Below are 19903 nucleotides of genomic sequence, written 5' to 3' on the forward strand. Positions count from 1 at the left end.
TTCTCCTGTTTTATCAAGGAGTACCACCCAAAATTGAAGCTCTCCCATCTGATATTAGCATTGATGAAGGAAAAGTTCTCACACTATCTTGTGCCTTCTCGGGTGAACCTGCTCCTGAAATAACATGGTACTGCAGAGGGAGAAAAATTACCAGTCAGGACCAGCAAGGCAGATTCCACATTGAAACTAGCGAAGATCTAACCACCCTGATCATCATGGATGTCCAGAAGAACGACGGTGGACTTTATACCCTGAATTTAGGAAATGAATTTGGTACCGATTCTGCCACTGTGAACATTAATATTCGATCAATTTAGAGAGCTTGATCTGTATTATTTACACTTGTCTTTTTTACAAGTGATTCCTAGATGGACTGAAATATCTGATCTGTAAATATAAAAAAAATATTTTTGTACCTACCTGAATAAGACAAAGTCCAGAGCTATACATTATGACTTATAGTCATTATTGACCTAAGAATTTTAAACACTTTTTTCACTGACATGTACATACTGTATATAGCCGAAGTTAACGGTTATGAAGTTTTGTACCATTTATTTTATGACATTTTGAAACGTAACTTTTGGAACTAACAGTTGGTAGGAGAAAGTTTCCTAGCAAACGACTACCCTGCTCAACATTTAACTAATTTTTGTGCCTCAACTCATTGTTGATGTCTAAGAATGCCTCAACAGGTAGAGAGGCTCCCTGTTGAAGATTACACCTAAGAGACGATACTGTGCATAGTATTTCATACATGCACAAATATTTATGCTGAATCAGAAATGTAAGGCATTGGTGATGTTTGCAATTACCCTCCTGTAAGCATTGCTTTAATGTTTTACATTGGATCTGATTACGTCATAATTTCCATACCTGACTGACAATTTTTGGACAAAGTGCAAGCGGCCAGCACTTTGTTCACCCACTGTCTGCGTACTGTTTCTGACATATTGACTGCCTGGATAGCTTTCAAAAAGTAACATCACCTGGCCATCCCCTTAATCAACAAAGCTATTTAGGTACTCGAGTGCAGCAGCAGTACCCCCTCTCGGAGGTTCGTAGGGTGCAGTGATTGAGTTTGTGTGGTAGTATTAGACATCCAGTAGTATTAGTCACTTCCGGGCAACTAAGCAATGAACCACAGTTTGAAAACAAACTGTTGTTACAACATCAAATACTGCCCTGCACTTCAATTTGCATTAGTTCTCCTAATGTAGTAATAAATTGTTAGCTGTTGAACCTCCTTGAGATAGAATTGTTCATTTGAAATAAAGCATGCTTTCTGCACCACACAACCTGCGACTCCTTGGTTTTTATCATGCTGTTTTCACAGTTCCTGTACTACACTACAGAAAAAGAGTTGCTGAAAGAAAAGACTAGGTACAAATGCAATTCTCCAGCATAAGCCAGGTAGCTAACTGTTGAAAATCCAGCCATCTATCAGAAACAGCCTGGCCACAAGAAAGTCAGCCTTAAAAAAAGCCAGACTTTAAAAAGTTTTCTTCATAGGTTCTTCATCGACAAAGGATAAATTCTAGCATATGCCCAAGCATTATGCTGTTCTTATTATCCCTCTGTTAAGTGAATTTCCAGGCCTTTCGCTACACCCTATATGGATAAATTGCTAATCTCTCCTCTTTATTGTTGGTCTCTGTTGAAAGTGGTTAAAAAACTGCCTCCAGGAAACCTGGCTATTGCCTCCTTTTTTTAGCAGCTGCAACTAGTACAGACCAGTTGACCCTAATTGCCTGGACCTACATGTTCTCACCTCCCATGGGTGATTAAGGGCCCATGCCCCATCAGTTCTTCATCCCTCAAGTCAGCTGACATACCTGTAGGAGCAAAGCCTGTCTTTCTTTACATTCCTGGGGGGAAATCACAAATCCCATGCAGGCAGGTCACAATTGTGGTTATCTATGGGAAAAGAATATCAAGGTCAAAAGAGCAACTCTGCTTCTAGAATTCACTCTGGTCAGTAGAAAAAGCTTGAGAGCAAATATACTCACAGCAATGCAACACTGCTTCAGTGGCTGTAAAATCCTCTTAAGTGGAGCAGGAGCATTAGTTAGCAACACTGCATCACTGTGACTCCCAGCATACTACCACTACTGAAAAAAAGCTCAAGTTCATCAGAAGTAGTAAAGCATGTAGCATGCTTAAAAATCTATTCCAGAAGGACTCACTATAGAAGCAAACTTTTTATTAATTTCCTATAAACTTATGTAATATCAACCACTAGCTATCCAACTGATGCAGGAAAGCTAATTGAAACAAGGACTAAAGTAAAAATAAGGACTTCAGAAGAGCTAAGTTTTGGGTTGGGACAAGATCCAGACTTTTTCTAGTGATGGAACTAGGAACATTTAGAAACAATTGTAAAGATGAAAGAGTTTAAGAGTGCGTGGTATTTCTTCCTCAGGGAGGAGAGTAAAAAAGAATAATAAAAATCAGGTAAAAAGCGCCTTTTATTTTAATCTTTAAAGCATTCAAAGAAAAAAAAAATCCAACCCTCAAGAAAGCTTCTCATTCTAATTCCGTTAGATGTTTAAAAAATCCCAAACTCAATACAAGACACAAAAATACACAGGTACAGTCTTGTTTAACCAAAAACTAACTTGTGTACACAGGCACATAATAAAAACAACACTAAAAATGCACAAGTTGGTCATCTCAGCAGAAAGTAATAGTGACAGACAGCATCTGCAGATTTAAGCATGAACTCTTCTCCACAAATGCTACTGGAAACTCGGTCTTCCATGGCCTCTACAGAGTCTAGACGTATTTATTTGATCAAGAGGAAAGCACATTGGTGTGGCAGTGTAAAGCAAGTTCATTCTGCCTGTACCTCTTTGGCCCACCTCTGCACTGTACTTAAGCAAGCACACCTAACTTTAAGCAGATGAGTCACTCACATGCCTAAAAATAAGATTTAAAGTACTTACAGGCTTTATGAAGCACAGCTTTAATAATAGATAACTTTACATGCTAACCTGCTGAGCCAGTGGTTTTTCATGAGACTGCTAAGCAAACGCTAATACAGAGTGACATTGATAAAGTCACAACCTAAAGCTTCGATATTCAGTTTCATAGAACACATCCCTAAACAGTAACATTTTTTGAGACAATAGCTTAAGCAGCCTCTGGATTAAAAAACATAAAATGAGCAACGAACATTTCAAATTATTTGCTTATTATATTTAGGTCAAATATTGGGATTTTTAACTGTACAAGCTGACATTTGCTCTCTCTAAAGATAAAATCTATTGCACTATAGGACCAAGTTCAGAAGAATACCCTATCACCAATATGTGTGTGAAGGCATTTGGACTTCATGTTTCCTAGGTCCTAATGCTAAAGGAAAAACTTTTAAACAAAGCTCCACGAGCTGCTGTATGAATTCTACTACAGAGCTATACATTCTCTACTAACAGTTTACATTTGGCAGCCTGAGAAAGATAGATAACTGTGATGGCGGATAGCCATAATAACACTGAGAGATCCATTTTACTGCTAGCACACAAGAAACCCTAGTCTTAACATTGCATTTCAATTTTTACCATCGTCTCCTGTTTCAATGACTTTTCCTTTCAAGGGGAGAAAATTACATGAACAGAACACAAAAACGTCTCATGTCTGATAAAATACTAAACCTAAATCTTCTCTAGTTGTTTTTTTTTTTTCCTTCTCCCTTTTTGAAGATAATAACATTCTAGAGCTTGGATTTAAAAGAAAAATAATAATCAGAATATTTAATGTCTATAAAAAAAAACAAAGCATAACACAGTCAAAAATAAATCATTCAGTCATTCCCACACTAGAACATGCCATAGTACTAACAGCAGCAGTACAAAGGAAAAAGGATGATGGAGAAAGCAAGATACTCTGACATGTCTGAAAATGACAGTCAGTGAGTAGAAAATTAAGTCAGGTCCATGTAAGCTTCTGCAACTGTAACCCAAACTTTGTGGAAAATGCCTAGGCAGCCTACGGAGCGCACTGAGAAAGGGAAGATACAGAAGTAGCCAAAGCAGTATTTATCACAAGAGAATATGAAACACAGGGAAAAGGAGGAGATGCTCTTAAAGTATCACCTTTGACATCTATAATTGACAGTCTTGGAGATGCCTGCTTACTCTTCCCTTTGAAAAAGCTGAAGGAGGCCTGTCTTTTTATTTTTTTTTTATTTTAAACACATCCATAAAATACAGCTGTGCTTTCATCTTTAGCCTTCTCTTTAGCCTTCTCTCCCATACATGTGCTGGTTAGTACAGTCAAGATATGGCTACGGGCATACTTATGTATATTGGTGCATAAAGAGCCATGATAATAGTGCCCTACCATGAAGAAAAAGGTAGCACCAGACAGCAAAGAAGGGAAACAGTCTGACTACTTTCTTACGGTACTCACTTGCCAAACAACATTCTGGATTGTTCATCCAGACTTAATAAATATCAAAATGCTAAGTAAAGTAAATTAAATTCCTAAATGACACCTTCTAATCACTACTGTACATACACAGTGGGAAGAGCAGAGGTAAAGCATTTCTTCTAGAATGTTTAAAGTGCAGGTCGTTACTCCACCTTGTAGTAAGCTTGCTCCTGTTAGTGTGTTAGATATCCTTTGCAAAACAGCGAAGCTCTGGTCCCCCCGCTGCACAGGCAGAGGAATGCCTAGTTTCCAAATCCTAGTTCACTGCTTAAGTTAGCAGCTAAGGGGCCAAGTCCTTCCAAGACAGTGGCAATTCTAAGGATGTACGTACACTATTACGGTCATCTGGGGACCTTTACAAGTGAAATAAAAATCTATATGGTCCTTTGGTCTTCAGTGTTAAATAGCAGAGATCTTTAGGATGCCAACTGTGGGTTTGCGCACCCAGGCTCTACAGAAATCCCCTTTAAGCAGTAATTTTCTTTTCTAGATCTGGATCTGGAACTCTTAGGTTCAGCCCTCAGAGTAGTCAGTAAAGAAACACCATAATAGGCAGGTTTCACATTAACTCTTTTAAAGCAGGATAATGAGGAACATCTGAAAAAAATATTTAGCTTTCAGACACAGACATTTCTTTCATTTGGGTGTTAGGTCCCTTTAAAAAGTTACTAACTTACATGAGCAGGAACAACAGCTACACTACAATACTTAAACTGATGGTGGCGTAACAAGCAAATCTCAAGTTTATAGTTTGTGAAAATAACCTTAACACAAATAGCTGTGATTTCAGTTTGTAAATAAATTGAGTAAATTTTTTTTTTTTATGCAGAAGCAACCTCTGACGTATTCCTATCCCAAAGACTGCTTTCGGGGGAGGTGGGGGTGGGGGGGTGGAATTAAAAAAGTCAAAGTGACTTACTATACATTAAGCAGAAAGAAATACAAACGTTAATTTTCAGAAGTTTAAAGCCCCTGAACATTGTAATCTCAGTATTCACAAACCTCCAAATCACTGAGTGCCTGATCATTAATTCTTTATAGTACAAGCTGGTAAGCCATTTAAGCACATTCCATTTCTCATTATCTGATATTAGAGACTTCAGAGATATAACTCAGTAACTAGAAGTTACCACTTTTCACCTAAAGATATGTAGTATGCTTAATTCTTTAAGTGATAAATACTATTTAGAATTGGTTTCAGACTGATCTCTTCAGAAGCAGTTGAGATCAAAACTAGAAGTACTAATTAAACGTTCTATGTTGAGGTTCAGCTCCCATTCTCCACCAGAAAGAATAATGACACAATTAGTCATTCCTGGTAAGTTCTTCCCTAAACTTGGAAATGAAAATGTAAGAGCATCCAGATTTTTTTTTTTTTTTTTTTCAGTCTTACCACACATGGATCATTGTGATTCGGCCAGCTAAGTATCATTTTCAGAAATGACCTCTTAGCTCCAGATGCGAAAAGTATGATGGCATTCATCTTCACTGATTTCATTGAAATACATTTTAGGATTTTTGCCGGAGTTTGGCATAGGTATATATAAAAAAAGCTGATTTAAGTTTAGCAGGAACATGTTACATGTATACAAAGCCACCATTCCAGCTTTAGTGACATTGAGAAACCCAAAACAGTGCTGAAGTAATTACATGCAAATTTAGTGCTTGAATCTAATCATTACAACTTTTGTCTAAACAATCCTATCTGTGGCAGTATTTAAAATTATTATTTACGACCACATGCACTGACCAGTCTCAGGTTTTTTTGCACAATGTGGAGTCCAAACTATTTTCTCTGTAGTAGCTGAAAGCCAGAAAAAGATATTTGTTAATGTGACAGGTACTTAACACTGTACAAGCTGACAGAAACCACAGTGAAATTTCAAAAAGCACCTCTAAGACAGCATATGATTCAAGACAACACTCTCATTGCAATATGTAGTTTACTTCTCTGAACAACTTTTTTAATACTTATTTTTACAATTGTCATAAGTGTCATACAGAATATATTAAAGCAAATATTCAGAAAAAAGTGTACAAGCATGTGTGTGGCTGATATGCATATGCAAATGCTAGTTGCATGAAAACTGACAGAACCGAGCACAAATGACAGCTCTGAGCTGGTAACCACAAATTACTTGTACGAACCACTCCATTCCACATGGACATAATAGTTTATAAACTGGTATTTTATATATGGGCAACACCTCACATGTTTTTCCTCAACATTTGGACCTGTTTTGATTTAGATAAATCAACATTCCAGAAATTTATAAGGAAAGCTTCCATTCTGTTCCCATCTGTCCTTTCCAGCCTGCTTCAAAAACACCAAATTATTCATATACACATAAGGAAGACTAGTAAAACCAAATTAAAGAAGATTTGATTACGAAAACAGATTTTGGTATGTGCTTGAGTGCAAAAAACCCTGTACATTTATTTATAAATTGTGTAAATGAAAAACAGTAAATGGCTTGCTTAAAGTGCTCTACAGCTAAGACTTTATAGACCAAGTTTATCCTTAAATGAATATCCCAAAAAATCCCCAAAAGCTTACAATGCTAACACTAACAACCTTGTGGACCAAGTTGCTAGTAGGCACTGTTATACTATTAATTATTAAGAGAGTCAGACTCTGATCTCACTTACAGTTAATGCAAATTTACACTGATATAACTGAGAGCAGAATCCATCTCCTGGTGTATACCATCCTCAAATGATATAAAGGAGTCGCAAAAACAGAAGCTCCCTTTCGTATAAATATGTCATAAATAAAATATGTATAGATACAAATATTCATTACAACAGCAGCTTAATGGTCTAGTATTTCATCTCTTGCTTCTGTAATACTTTGCTAAAAACACATCTTAAGTGAGCAGAGTAAATCTTAACAGCGCTGCATTAGCTACTTGTGACGCTACACACCCCAGAAACAACTTACGCACATTTTGAAGCCTTTAGTAGATCTTTAGATCTTTAGTAGTGAAAGTAGGTAGAAATTTTTGATGCAAAAAAGAATAAATAAATAAAAATTATTAAATATCCAATGTTTGGTACAAATGCTTCATATTAAGTTATTTTTATACATATGTTTAGAAAAATACACTAAATATTTCCACTTTCATTGGCTAAAAATACGGACCGGATTATGTATATCCTTGTGTTTTTAAAGAAGGCAATGTCAATTACCATCAAGCTGCTAGAGTAGACCCATTAGTGCCCATTCCCACAGCCCTTACACAGGCAAAAAAGCCATTGCAGGGCTAATCACGGCTTCTGGTGGATAACCTGGAACAAATGACCAAGAGGCCCATGGCACAAGTTGCATTTTCTCAAAAAAAAAAAAAAGAAACTTTTTTGCTGAAGTTTATAACCTGCAGGTTTACTAATGTATCAGTCAGACCTTCACACTTTTTAAAAAGAGCTACATTTACAAATGTGGATGCTTATCTGTTAAGCCATCATTTGTTCCAAAAAATGCACATTCAAACTGTGAAATATTAGGAAAATACTCTTGCAAATAAACTATACAAAGATAAAATACACTTCAAAGATAGTTTTTATGTTATTCTATAAAGTGCAGAGAAATCCTTCTAAAAAGGGAAATGACTACTTCCTATAACAACAGTATAATTACAGCAGCTTTTGCATAGCATTATTTATAGAAAATTGAATACTTTCAGTTTCTTCAGGAAGAAAAGGACGAAAGAGTCTCTTCCAGATCAGATCTTTCCTTTGATACTGATCTATTTTCTTCAGGAATGGTTGATGATACCAGATCTCCATTGACAGCACTTCTAGAACAGTGAGCAGATCCTATGAAGATATCAAAGTATTTAATTTTCAACTCCAAAAAACCTCATCCAATCTGTCAGTTATTCTATTTGCTATTTCCTATATATAAGCAATCAGAAGCATAATTACTCTGGACTTTTCCTGGAAGATTTCACTCAATATCATGCCCAAGGACGATAGATATGAAGAGTGTTCAGCTAGTATAAATCAAGTAATTTTTTATTATTTTTTTCTTATACACAATGAATTTTACTTAATGAAGGACAGTAATCTGTGAGGTGCAGACATATTCTGTATGAGGAACACATGAACTTTTTTTTTTTTAAAGAACTGATGCATCGATAAGCATTTAATTAAAACATTTTCTATTATTAAAATGAAATGAATGACCTACTGCAAGTTGGGTATTGCTATGCTACCTGACAGGAAAGAGAAAGAACTAAGATAACTGGAAAGTAGCAGAGGGAGCTGCTAACACAGGAAAAGAAAACAAAAACACCGAGAAACTGAGCTAGAAACTAGAACTACATAGCAAGGAACCAAAAAAGCCTGGTATTAGCACAAACACACAAGACAAAGACTCTTCTCAGCAGTCCTGAAGAGTCAGACTGAGTAACCAACACCAGAAGGTCCAGATGGTAACAACAAAAGCCTTGCATCACAGGAAGCTAGACTGATGTGCACCTACATTAGCGTTGAGATACAAAATAGGATCTAAACTAAGTTTATTAGCTTGGGATACATGCTGGCATACCCTATGCAGGTGGCAAATGAGTGAGTTGAAAGAGGTGGTCACCCTGCAACATGTGAGCATCACGGAACCAAGGAAATGGTGCAGAGGTGTGAATACTTGCTTCATGATAGAACGTAAAGCACTGGGACCTCTTTGTGCTCACATGAGCTTTCAGCAATGCATAGACCTCAGGTTTTTTCAATCCAAGTGAGGCACTAGGCACTCTGAAAGGAAGCAAAACTAAACCAGAACTAGTCAAGTTGAAATCTCCCTGAGAAGAGTTAGGATAGAGTCAAAATGACAGCAAGATTCAAAAGGAAAAAGCCACAGAAGAACTAGCTACTAACTCAGTAGACCCATCTAATCAGGAGGAAATAATATTATGATCATGACATCATTTCATAATTTTGGGGGCTGTCTTTATTTATTGACAAGGCTGCACTCTTTCAGAACAGTACTGTTCTCTACAAAAGGCAAGCAGCCACTGAAATGAACCATCTTTCTGCAATGCACTGGGTGGAAATTACTCCCTCCTCTCACAGGGGTCACAGAAAGCAGAATTTGTTCCGTGACAAGACAGTGGCAAACAACAGTATTCCACCACTTACCAGAATATCGTTCATGTAAGATTTTACTAGCACAAACATCCCTTTTCTGGTTATGTCTCTATTTTATCTTGCCAGTAGTCCCACTGATGTCAGTACAACTACTCCAGTTGTAAGATCCTTTTCAGTATGAGTGAAAGCCAGCAAAAGCCAGCCACATAACAAACTACACAAGTGCTTTGATTTATAACATTATCTTACAAACAAAACTTTGTGTAACTAAGAAAACTTTTTCCTTGTGCTGATATCAGCACTAGAACAGCTGCTGTAAACAGGGTAACAAATTGTACAGAAATAAATAAATTGTACTCAGATACAAAAGAAAACCACCCCTCTTCCAAACTTACTCTGAGAATCTTCAAAGGGAGTATCACTGTAAGATTCTGTATCTGAGTATGTTCTTCTGCGCCGCTGCGAAAATCGGTGAAAGGATGAAATTGGTTCTTTTACAGAGTGATTATTTCTACAAAACAAATGAGATGTATTAATAAGCAAAATCTGTAACAACCCACACAAACTTAATATACTTTAAATTTAAAATAATTTTGGTGCTTAGATTAAACTGTTAGTATCAATGTTTTTCACTATACTGAACTAAAAATGGCACAGTCAACAGAACATTCTTAATTTTCACAATTATAAAGCCTGAAAATGGAAACAAAAGTGTAATACAGTATTTGCATGCAGAAGAAAATAACTCAAGAATCTGAAATACTGACCCAAAAAGAATGTTAGCGTTTCAAGCTGTGTCTAATTTCATGAACTTGTCAGAATAAGTTATCTGCATAAAGTTGCTAGCATGAAGAAATTTTTGTAGTGTATAAGAGACAGCATCTGCATTATTCGCCACCGACACTGATTATCTGCACCCTTAAGTTTTCAAAATTAGATCAATTTATGCTGTTTAATTTTTTTCGCCCAAGTGAACAATTCTTCTCACATTTTTATTTTAATGCTAGCAGGTTCAGGGAAGTTTCTCAAGACATAAGAAAAAAGCTTAATGAAATAGAAAATTACCTTTCTGAATAGCAAGGACCAGGGTGGCTAATGGAACGCTTCATCTGGGCGGGGGGGGAAAGTCCAAACAACAAACCACATCAAAAATGTCACAAGCTACTTATAAGAAAATGCATACCTACATTAATTTTACTTTATTCACAGTCTCTACAAACTGAGAGGGCAATCTTTTCTTTTTAATCAATATCAGCCATTCTTAGTTAAAAGTCTGATTTAACTATATGAAAACAGATGGATTGCCATCAATATTAAAAGTTTTAAAGAATTCACACAGGAAATAGTTTACTACAAAAAATACTATCTAGTTTCTATGGAAATCGTTCTCTCTTGCTCCAAAGTTACTCACAGAGCCATTTGTTAATTGCTATAATTTACAAAAATATCAAGACATTTTTCCTCTACCAAATGCCAGCTTAAATTCCCATTACACAATCAAGCCAAATGCTGCCTGTTGATTCCTTGTGGTTCTTCTAATATCATTGTCAAATCTCTATGCATATCAAAGAAAGGTATTAATTTAAATCAATAATTTTTCAGCTTTGTAAGTAAATTGACTGAAGATAAAGGGACAAGAGACCCAACTGCAAAAAAAGGGATTCCCACAACAAAATCCCACAATACAGCTCATCTTGGAATCTATACATATGATCAATAAGACATTTAACATGATTCCACATACACTGTCCTTCTAAGGGAAATAATCAGTAGTGAAGAGTTATGCAAGTAATATCTCTACCATTATTTAACTTTTTGTTAAATAAGGGCATATTAGATTAATATAAACATTTTGAATTATATACAAAGATATGCTATCTTGCTGAAGTGCTTCAAGCCACAAGGCACTTATCTGTTTAAACTGGAGGCAAAGTTATAAAATTTTTAAGGTCAGTGTACAGCTAGCATTCTAAAAAACAAAGAAACAATTGAGCTGAGGAAAAGTTAAACTTCATTCATTTACGAGATACCTCACTAGAGGGTCTTGATGTGTACAATAAATTACTCTGATTATGTAAAGGCTAGCAAACAAAGACTGGGAAAATTATTGATTTATATTTAGGACCAGTACTGCTCATAACAGAGTCAAGATTTCAACTGTTAACATCACAGCACATAGCACTAGCATAGTCTTCTGCCATTCCTCCCCTCATCCAACCAACAATACAAGACTTAGAAAAAATAGTATTTCAAAATGTCTAAACCATTTGGACTGGTGATGGTGACACAGGAGAAACTAAGGGATCAGGGTGAGGCAGCTGGAACATTTCTGGCTTAAACTTGGCATTAGCAATCTTCACACATTCTTCAAGTGTTGTGATAAATGTATTACACGTGGCACTAAGCAAGGAAGAGGCTTCATTCATGTTCTGAAAATAAATGAAAGCACAAGCATAAGCAAGAAAAAAATACGAAAAGATGCACATACAACTCTCCCCCACCACCACTCACACACACACTGATTTCCCTCATTACCACTACAAACTTCCATTTCCCATTTTATTTAATCAAATGTACATCTTCCAGTGAGGTTAATTTAAGCAAACAAATGTCACAGCATTGTAATTTCTTTCTGACTTCTGAACTTCTTTAGGGTATCAGCCAACAATGCCTTAACTTTTTTACTGTAAAGCTTGTCTCAGAGTGACTAACTGGTATCAGACCATTCAGTGAAACAAATGCATTGCAGCAGAATGTGTGAACAGCTTTATCACTCCAGTGGAAGGAGCCTGCAGGTCAGTTTCACCTTGCTGTAAATTGACAACAATTTGCTGTGTTGTGACTAAAGGTCAACCCCCTTGCTTTGCCCTAAGTGGACAACAATATTGTCCACACACTGCTGAAGAGTGTAAAGAATGAAGCCATTTGTAATTTCCAGTACTAACTTTCACTTAAAAGCAGAAATACTAGAATAATTTTACTTGTGCATATTCAGAGACACTTATCTACACCGCAGGTTTCCAATATCTTTAACATGAGTTTCACTGATAACAAAATGCAATATCCTACTACACAAGGAAGTACAGAATGGACAAACGAGTTTGTTTCAACTACTCTGCCCATAATAGAGATGCAAAACAAGACAAATTATTGCATAACTCATATGGCAGTTTTTCCAGCCTTTTAACCAAATGACTCAATAACACAATTGCTTCCTAATGCATATTACAATTACAGTTAAATATCTAGGTACTTCATGCACATATAATCACTGGTAGTATTATATACACAAAAGCACTCAAAAATTGACCTTAGGTTAAATCTCCCAACATTAGGGAGATGAAAAAGGCATAAGATGTCAAGAGGAACTTGAGGTGTATTATATAATTAGGTTCTCCAATGGCATTCTAGAAATTCTGTACCTCAATGCTGGGAGGAGAGCGAGTCTCATCATGGTGAACAAATTCTTGTATTGTATGAACTTGCTGCATTAAAAGATCACAGTAGAGACGAAGTTCAGACATTTTGGTTTTAAGAGATTCATTGGTCTCACTTATTTCTATAAAAAAATAAAGGAAATATCAATTTATTGCATACGATGTAAGTACACACTTTAATTTTTAAGCACTTTTCATTTAAATTTAAAAAAAATCACTTAAACTTTCACTTAATTTTGAGGAAAATTGGACTCTGCAATAAGTGAAGAACTGTACTTGAAGCAGACAACAGTTTATATTTTTGGATAACTGATGCTAATTTAATGATCATTAAGAAAGAGACACATTACTAGGAAACATAAAAGTTGACATCTTTCTTAGCTGCAAGATGATGCAGAAAAAAATTTAGTGGATGAAATTTACCTCCACCACAGTGGCTGGAGATGGTTACCTTAAGCCATCCAAGAAAAATTATGGAAAAAACAATAGTAACTATGAAGAATCAAAACCACAGAAATTAAATGGCTTCACAACAGCTACAAAGAGTATGTTTGTTTTTCTAATGATGATAAATTGCTGGTATTTCAGCTTATTAAGACAGAAGAGGTCAATGGAGGTGACCTCTAATTCAAACATCAAGGGGGAATTTACCATATAGATGACTAGAAATAATGACGATTTATATTTAAAGACAATAATACTGACTTCCTACCACAATATTTGCAGTATCATTATCTGAAAACAAGCACTTGAGAAAGTGGCAAGATTGTATATGCTCTAGGTAATAGACATACCTTTTTCTTTTTTTGTTCTGGTATCTGCTAAACAAGCTTTTGCACTGCCCAGTGCTACCAGCCACCTTTGCCTTTCGGCTGCATTAACTGCTTTCATATAGAAATGCTGTTCTCCTGGGATGATTAGCTCCATTCTTGTGTTGTCTGTTGCATGAACTTATGATAGAGGAGAAAAAAACAATTTTGAATAAAGAAAACCAACCTCAACTCAGTAACAAATACCTATTAAAGACTGACCAAAGTATTTTAAAATGTTTATTACAATCCCACAGTAAATCACATAGTACCACTGCTAAATAACAAAAAGCCCAAAACTGCTCAACCCTTCTCCCCAGCGTGCCTTCAAGTCAACAAGTAGGAACACAAGACACTGAACAGTGGCCAGACTCAAGTACAACGGGGTTCCCTTTCTGCATTAACAACATACTGCATATGAATCTGTAATAACTGTTGTATTCCAAACCTGGTCTAAACATGGAAAACTGAAGAGTTTTCTTGCAAGAACAAGTACTTATGGAGAACTAGGCTAAAAACTGAAATAATCTCCCTTCCAGACATCTGGCTTCAGGTTGCAGAGTCCTAGAACCAAGAACTGAGGTGGTCTTTGTTTAGAGTCTATTATATTCAGTACTGCATCTTTAACTGAATACTCTTCTGAGTTTCATGTTACCAACCATAGATCCTCCAGACCCACTCCCCACTAGCCATGGATGCAGGAGACTGCACCAAATCCAGACTTCAACTATTATCTTTCCTTCACCAAAAGAACAAGATGACAAACAAAATGAACAATGGGAATGGCCAAAAAATGGGATCTTCCACTTTACATCACTGTTTTCATATATATCAAGAAAACAGTTAACAAAAAGGAGTTACCACATGAAAAATACTTGGTGGCCCATGTAAAATAAGAAGTCTCACTTTTTAATATACCAGTACCCATATCACAAGCCCAGTCATCTGTAGGTATCTGGAAAGAGGTCAAGAGTTGAAAGCAATTGAGAGTTAGACAATGCCTTGTTACTAGCCAAGGAGGTTGACCTACGGTTTAGAATACACTAGAGGCTAAACTCACAGTCTGACACAAACAGTTCACTTACTAACTCTAATACATCCATCACCTATGCATGTGGGCAGCTGCTAACAGTGACAAAAATAAAAATGACTCAGGAAAACAAAAAACTAAAGATCTCTGATTTATAAGAATCTCCCCTATTGGGTCACTGCTGCTGCTCTTCTGAAAAACTAGCATTCATGATTCAGTCTCTTATCCCTGCTCACAAAAGGGAAAAGCAATAGAACTAAACAACTAGCTGAGGTAACTCCAAGCATAAGCCACATGCACACAACTATTTAAAACAAAAAGGAATACATGCTGGGTTCTACATCTCAGAAGAGAGCTCGAACTGTCAAAAACATTTTTCTTTGTCACCACTTCATAATTCACATTCATCATTATTTGTGAACTATGAAGCAGTCACATTGGACTACAGATAAACAAAAAAAGCGTAGGAAAAACCTGTGATGCAAAAGGTATCTTGGGTGATATTTTCTATTTCCCTGGCAGCTAAAATTTCCTCAAGCAGAAATCTATTAATTCTTACCTTTTATTTCACACACAGCCATCTTTATACTTCCTTTGCTGCCTTTGCAAACGTCATCCTGTGAATCATAGTATGACAATATCCCATTGTCTAAAACAAACCACCGAGGCTGCCAACCTAGCGAGATCAAAAACATGAAAAGTAAAGTTTAGTCTAATTAGTAAACTGCAAATCAAATTGAGCTCTTTGCCTGTTAAAACTTTTATAAAAAATGCAAACATTAAACTATTCTTGTAATACACCAGGAAGTAAACAATCTGCACAGTCTGAAGACCTGGGCCATTCTATAACCAGACTAGTATTATATGGATATTTCACTCCCATTCTTTTGGGGTGCAAGATCAGCAGTCTTTCAGTTTCACTATATTCCATTCTAAAGCAAAATTAAATTTGAATTTAACCACCAAGGAATCTTATTTTGAAGGCTGATAAATTACATACCTCTGAAGAACCATTCTCATTCAAGTATATTTTTCAGGTAGACTTTCTTAAGATTGTAGGATCTTATTTGTAAGATACAAATAAATGACCGATATCACCAACTGCTATGCTATGGTCTCCTCTGTCTACTGTATTTCAATGAAAACTTTGTATCTCACACGTAACTATTGACACACCATTCTCTCTGAAAGTAGCCCAGCTCCATCACTCAACAACAATTTAATGTTAGGCATTGTGCAGGGAACTGAGACATGGCTTGTACTCCTAGGTCCATTTGTGAGGACAGCATACACCAGCTCCTCTACTAAGGTTTTTACCAGCTTTGCACTAGCAAAATTATATAATGATCTCTGACTTCCCTACATCCACGAAACAGAGCAGTTTATGCATAGATGCAAGTATCTGTAAGAACTCGATGCAGCATTACACCACACAGTAAATTACTGTCATGGGCCCACTTGGATTAAAGTATATTAGCATTCAGTTTGGGGTGGTTTTTTTCCCTTTTTCTTTTTTTAACAGCTATTTCATAAAACTCAACACTTATTGGAATAGATGCCCTAATTTCTAATACTACTAAATGCCAACCATTTTACCTAATAAATCACCTTTGTTTCTAAAAATAACATAGACGTAAAATATTCCAGTAGAGCATAACAATTACACAGTCAGGATCAGCTGTACAATAGCAGCAGATTATCCCTCTATTTTACAATTCCACACCAAACTTTAACTTCCTGCTTGGCTTAGGGTTTGGAATGGCAGTAACTGTGTGGCCAAGAACTCGATGTATTTGGCGATATGATGGTGTAGTCCATGGTGCTAATCAACTGCCATTCCAACAGAGCAAGCTGCAGTCATCCAGCAGCAGTGTGTTATAACACTGGAAGTTTAATCAGGTACGAGACTTGAAAATCAGCTAAAGGCTTTACACTACTCACATTAAGTCATGCCAAGTTTTAACACTAATTCAAGAAGTATAAGGCCAGGCCCCACTACATCATGTCACAATTCCGTGATAAGGAAATAATAACCTGTAACTATTTTATTTTTATTTATTAGCTGTAACAGCAAGAATCTGTGTCTTTCAAAATGCAGAGTGGTAACTAATACGCAGATCCACACTCAGATATAAAAACAGAATGAAAATAGTACAAACATTGAGGGATACCAACTCCCACAGGAAATATTTCAAATTGTATGTGTACATCGTCACTTCTACTCAAAGAATATGCAGTCATGAAATGACTGTACTGAAGACCCTGTCCTGTAAAACGCAGCTCAGAAATACACTAATGTTTTTCTTCCTCCTACACTGTGTTGCAAAACATTGACTCTGTGCTGCCCTTCGTCTCCTAAGTGCATGCACAGGTGGTAAGTCAATGCCTGTCTCAACAGTCTGATTCTGATAAAAAGGGACCCTACATAGATGATTATTCCAGCCTCACGTTATGCTGGTATTGGAAAAAACAGAAGCAAAAGACTTAAAAGACTCCAAGTGTTTCACAGAAGCAAGCTAAAGAACAAAAACACCTCTCCCGATTTTAAATTGGGCAAACAGAGCATCCTCTGTTTGACAAAATATTTAACAAATTTGTACTTCACAAATTCTTAGATACAAACATATTATTTGAAGGGAAAAAAAATAAAGCTGTATTTCTGGTTTTCTTTTAATGAAGGAGAAAACTAAATGTTTTCCACAATGCTTCAGCAACAATAACAAGCTCCTTTGCTGCTTGGCTTCCACTGTTAATGACAGCAAGTACTACAGCCTATTTCTGACTACAAACATAAAATAGCAGAGTAACAAGGAAGTGGGTAATAAAATTTAAAAATGTCACTAATACGATTAGATGATTTTATTTTTTTTTAAATTTGCTGCCCTCCTATATTCTGGAAATTGTAGGGACACTGACATATTGTAATTTTGAAACGCAAGAGCAGATGCTCTCTGTTGGCCAGCACACACAGAAAGAAGGGTTCTGCAGTCTGCTATTTGAGAGGCCTACTGAGTTTTAGCAGAAGTTAGCCGCGTAACTTCTACGTAACAGTCTATTGTGTGTACCGCATTCGCAGTTACTGTTGAATATTTCCTTATTAAATAACAGACTTCAAATGGGAAGTTTACATCAAACACCACAAGGGCTCGTTACCTGTGACCTTTTACTACAATAACATTTTTGGTCACATAAGCAAAAGTGACGATTTCCATTCCATTTCAAAAAGAAACTTGTACTCATTATTTCTTTCAAAACCAGTTTTTCTTATAGGTGTTTTCTCCACATTTATTGTGAGGAAGTGATAAAAATCTCTTATCAAGGATCTGTTTAATTACAGTACAACTGTCCTCTTTCACCAGAAGGCCAGTATACGTGGAGACGTGTTTTCTCTGAAAAATGCAAGATTATGCTCTGTACACTTCAATTCACAGCAAACGCACACAATCCTTGCAACGTGGACAACGTTTTCTGAACGCTCAGAATTGAGTTTCACACCACCCCACCTTCAAAGTCTGAATATGCTGAAGCAGAAGAGCACATGTGAAGTGCTGAAGAGCAAGGGGGCAAAGAAGATATTGCCAAAGCAGTCAAACACGAGGCCTGACTAAGCATGGTATATGACCCAACACCGACCTGCTCCGGAGGGACAATTAGTCCTATTACAGCATCAGAAGGGAAATCTGTTTCACCTTGGCAGTACCACCTATCCTTTGCTATCTCCAGAGGGAGGTGGTATCTCTACTACCACACAGGATGAGGCAAACAAAACCAGAGGTTTGACGGCAAATGCAGGCACTTGGTGCATTTTTGTCTGCAACACGTCTCAAAATACATTTTGTGAAGCTTCACCCAGAACTAAATTTTTTTAAATGTTTTTCAGGTTAGGGTACAGGAGCGCCAGACTCAAAAAAATTACCATCCAAAAGCAAATTCAAAGGGAGTTCAGACTTTTGTCTTTAGCACTGAAGATTTAAAGATGTAATCCTAAATGATTCCTCAACTGCAAGCAAGGATACCTTCCAAGTTTGTATGCTGCAAATTAAAGCCATTTCTGAGAGGAACCAGAGGCGGAGGGGAAAGTCCCACAGCTGGGCCGCTAGAACAAGACCCTTCAGGCGGCGTTTCCCTCCGGTCTGTCCCGTTAAGAGTCCCTGACTGACTTGGCGAGGCGCAACCCAGGTCTCGGGAGGTACTCGGCCGCCCCGTTCCCAGCGGAACACCGCTGGGGCCGGGCGCATTTTGGCCGTGGGGCTGCCGGGGCCGCGCCGGTGCCCGCGGGGCCGCTTGAGAGGCGCGAAGGGGCTCGGCGGGGCCGAGGCCTGCCGCCGCCCCGCGCCACACACGCGGAAGCGCGCGGGGCGGGGGGGGGGGGGGGGGGCGCTGGCGATCGCCGTCACCCGCCGCCCCCCCCGCCCAAGCCTCCGCAGCCGGCCGCAGGCGGGCCGCCTCAGGGGCGCGGGCCGCCTCAGGGGCGCGGGCCGCCTCAGGGGCGCGGGCCGCCTCAGGGGCGCGGGCCGCCTCAGGGGCGCGGGCCGCCTCCGCCGCCCGCGGCTCGGCGCGACGCTCGGCCGCCCGCCGGGGGCTCGGCTCTAAACGCCAACGGCCAACGATTTCTCAGCCAGCGCGTCAAAAACGGCTCCCGGCCGCCCGCGGAGACGCCGGGACCCCCCGACGCAACAGCAGCGCCTCAGGGACGAGACCCAAGCCACTCCCCGCCCCCCGGGCGCCGCAAGGCCCCGGCCGCCCCGGCCCCAACCGCCGCCCCCCAGGCCCCCGCCGCCTACCCGCCAGGTAGTTGGTCCACTTGTACAGGACCCCCTCCATCGCTCAGAGCCCGACGCCGGGCCGCATCCTCCTGCTCCGCCGCGGGGAAAGGGCGGCCGACCGCGGGGGTGGGCGCTCCCGTCCCCGCCGCTACTGCCGCTGCTACTACTACTGCCGCTGCTGCTCCCTGCGCGGGCGGAGGCGGAGCCGCTCAGCTCAGGCGCGGCGGCGGCAACGGCGGCCCGCGGCGGCCCCGGCGGCGCCACCCGCCCCGCGGGGCGCTCCGCATCTCCCATGCGCGCCCGGCCGCGCTTCCCGGCCCCCGCCCCCCAACACGCCCCCCCCCC

General features: G+C 38.7%; 2 protein-coding genes across 8 annotated transcripts in view; one reads left to right on the forward strand and one right to left on the reverse strand.

Annotated features, from left to right (window-relative positions):
• LOC142031228 (titin-like) overlaps positions 1-1298 on the forward strand; it is a 244865-nt gene extending 243567 nt beyond the window's left edge. For both annotated transcript variants that reach the window (XM_075028344.1, XM_075028345.1), the window contains one exon: positions 19-1298. In XM_075028344.1, coding sequence (XP_074884445.1) covers positions 19-317 — 299 coding nt within the window. In that variant the 3' untranslated portion in view covers positions 318-1298. The remainder of the gene's footprint in view (positions 1-18) is intronic.
• Positions 1090-19859, reverse strand: PLEKHA3 (pleckstrin homology domain containing A3). 6 transcript variants are annotated; one of them, XR_012650464.1, is made up of 11 exons: positions 19577-19859; positions 15352-15468; positions 13748-13903; positions 12939-13075; positions 11781-11945; positions 10582-10625; positions 9912-10027; positions 8109-8247; positions 6182-6235; positions 2010-2108; positions 1090-1917 (listed from the first exon to the last, which is right to left on the reverse strand). XR_012650464.1 is itself a non-coding variant. In XM_075028355.1 (9 exons), the coding sequence occupies exons 1-8, from the start codon at positions 19614-19616 to the stop codon at positions 8120-8122; spliced, it is 903 nt and encodes a 300-aa protein (XP_074884456.1). In that variant the 5' UTR covers positions 19617-19859; the 3' UTR covers positions 1090-1917; positions 8109-8119. The 6 variants fall into 6 exon arrangements, 1 of the variants encoding a protein (XP_074884456.1); XR_012650463.1 differs by having other exon boundaries at positions 2010-2111; XR_012650467.1 differs by lacking the exon at positions 6182-6235.
• Positions 19860-19903: the final 44 nt, after the last annotated feature.

The sequence above is a fragment of the Buteo buteo genome, chromosome 5, assembly GCF_964188355.1.
Source record: "Buteo buteo chromosome 5, bButBut1.hap1.1, whole genome shotgun sequence".
Lineage (NCBI taxonomy): Eukaryota > Metazoa > Chordata > Aves > Accipitriformes > Accipitridae > Buteo > Buteo buteo.

Coding starts and splice junctions, on each gene's coding strand:
- PLEKHA3 (XM_075028355.1), bottom strand. CDS start 19,616: ATGGAGGGGGTCCTGTACAAGTGGACCAACTACCTGGCGG. Junction 11,946..12,938: donor GCTCTCCTCCCAGCATTGAG/GTACAGAATTTC, acceptor ATTTATTTTCAG/AACATGAATGAAGCCTCTTC. Junction 8,248..9,911: donor TCCCTTTGAAGATTCTCAGA/GTAAGTTTGGAA, acceptor ATATCTTCATAG/GATCTGCTCACTGTTCTAGA.